This window comes from Penaeus monodon, chromosome 29, assembly GCF_015228065.2.
Source record: "Penaeus monodon isolate SGIC_2016 chromosome 29, NSTDA_Pmon_1, whole genome shotgun sequence".
Taxonomy (NCBI): domain Eukaryota; kingdom Metazoa; phylum Arthropoda; class Malacostraca; order Decapoda; family Penaeidae; genus Penaeus; species Penaeus monodon.
Window position 1 is genome coordinate 37957666 of NC_051414.1, and position 831 is coordinate 37958496.

Genomic DNA, 831 nt, shown 5'->3' on the forward strand with positions numbered 1-831 from the left:
GTCTACTCAGACTGCAACCATGGACAAGCGCAACAAAGGTGTGACAGACCTCACCTCCTCCTTCATGAAGTCATTAAGCCTGAGAACACACTATCAGGGTGAGATATCAGGGTTGCTTTTGATGGTGAGAGACGAGAGTCAACGAGAACAGCTGATTGCAAAGCTCCTTGGTGACATCAAGGTGGCTTGTGAGAAGAAGAAGGAGGTAGACTTCAGACAGGGACTCTGGAGGGCAACTGGGCTCATGATTTTCTCAGAAGGTAAAGATTATAGATATCTTTGAGGATGAAACAAAAGTGATGTGTGTAAGGCTGTTATTGCTTTGATGTTAATCTCTTGTCAAAATATTGTGAAAGTGTTATAGTGTTATATTCAAATTTGTATTGACAAGACAGAGTCATGTTAATCTGTCCTGTACTGCTCTTTAAAAGACTTGCTGCTATACTGAAGTTTTTTAAATACTGGTTACAAGTATTTAGGTATGTATGTTATGAATTTCATTCCAATTTTACAATTTAATCTAATTTTATATATCTTTAAATTTTTTTAAGGCATCAACCGCAGGCTACTTCGTCACATTTGCTCTGCGTGTCTAGACATGTTCACTGAAGATGCCATGGAAAACAGCGTGGCTTGCTGGCAGTGGATACTTTCAGCTCGCCATGACATGACACTACCCTTTATGCAGGAGATGATAACAGCTTGGCAGGTGAGGATGTGGTCTTCACTCAAGTCCTTGCTAATAGTGCTTCTTACTCTTCTTAATCAGAGATTAATATATGGTGACTCGATTCTATTTATATATCTTTTTTACTTGTTATTGTTCCATGA

General features: G+C 38.9%; 1 protein-coding gene across 3 annotated transcripts in view; it reads left to right on the forward strand.

Moving 5' to 3' along the window:
• Positions 1–831, forward strand: part of LOC119592241 (phosphatidylinositol 4-kinase alpha-like) — a gene marked incomplete at its 3' end in the record, with an annotated part of 26480 nt that overhangs the window by 18741 nt on the left and 6908 nt on the right. For all 3 annotated transcript variants that reach the window (XM_037941074.1, XM_037941076.1, XM_037941075.1), the window contains 2 exon segments: positions 11–260; positions 552–714. In XM_037941074.1, the coding sequence (XP_037797002.1) occupies positions 11–260; positions 552–714 (413 nt within the window).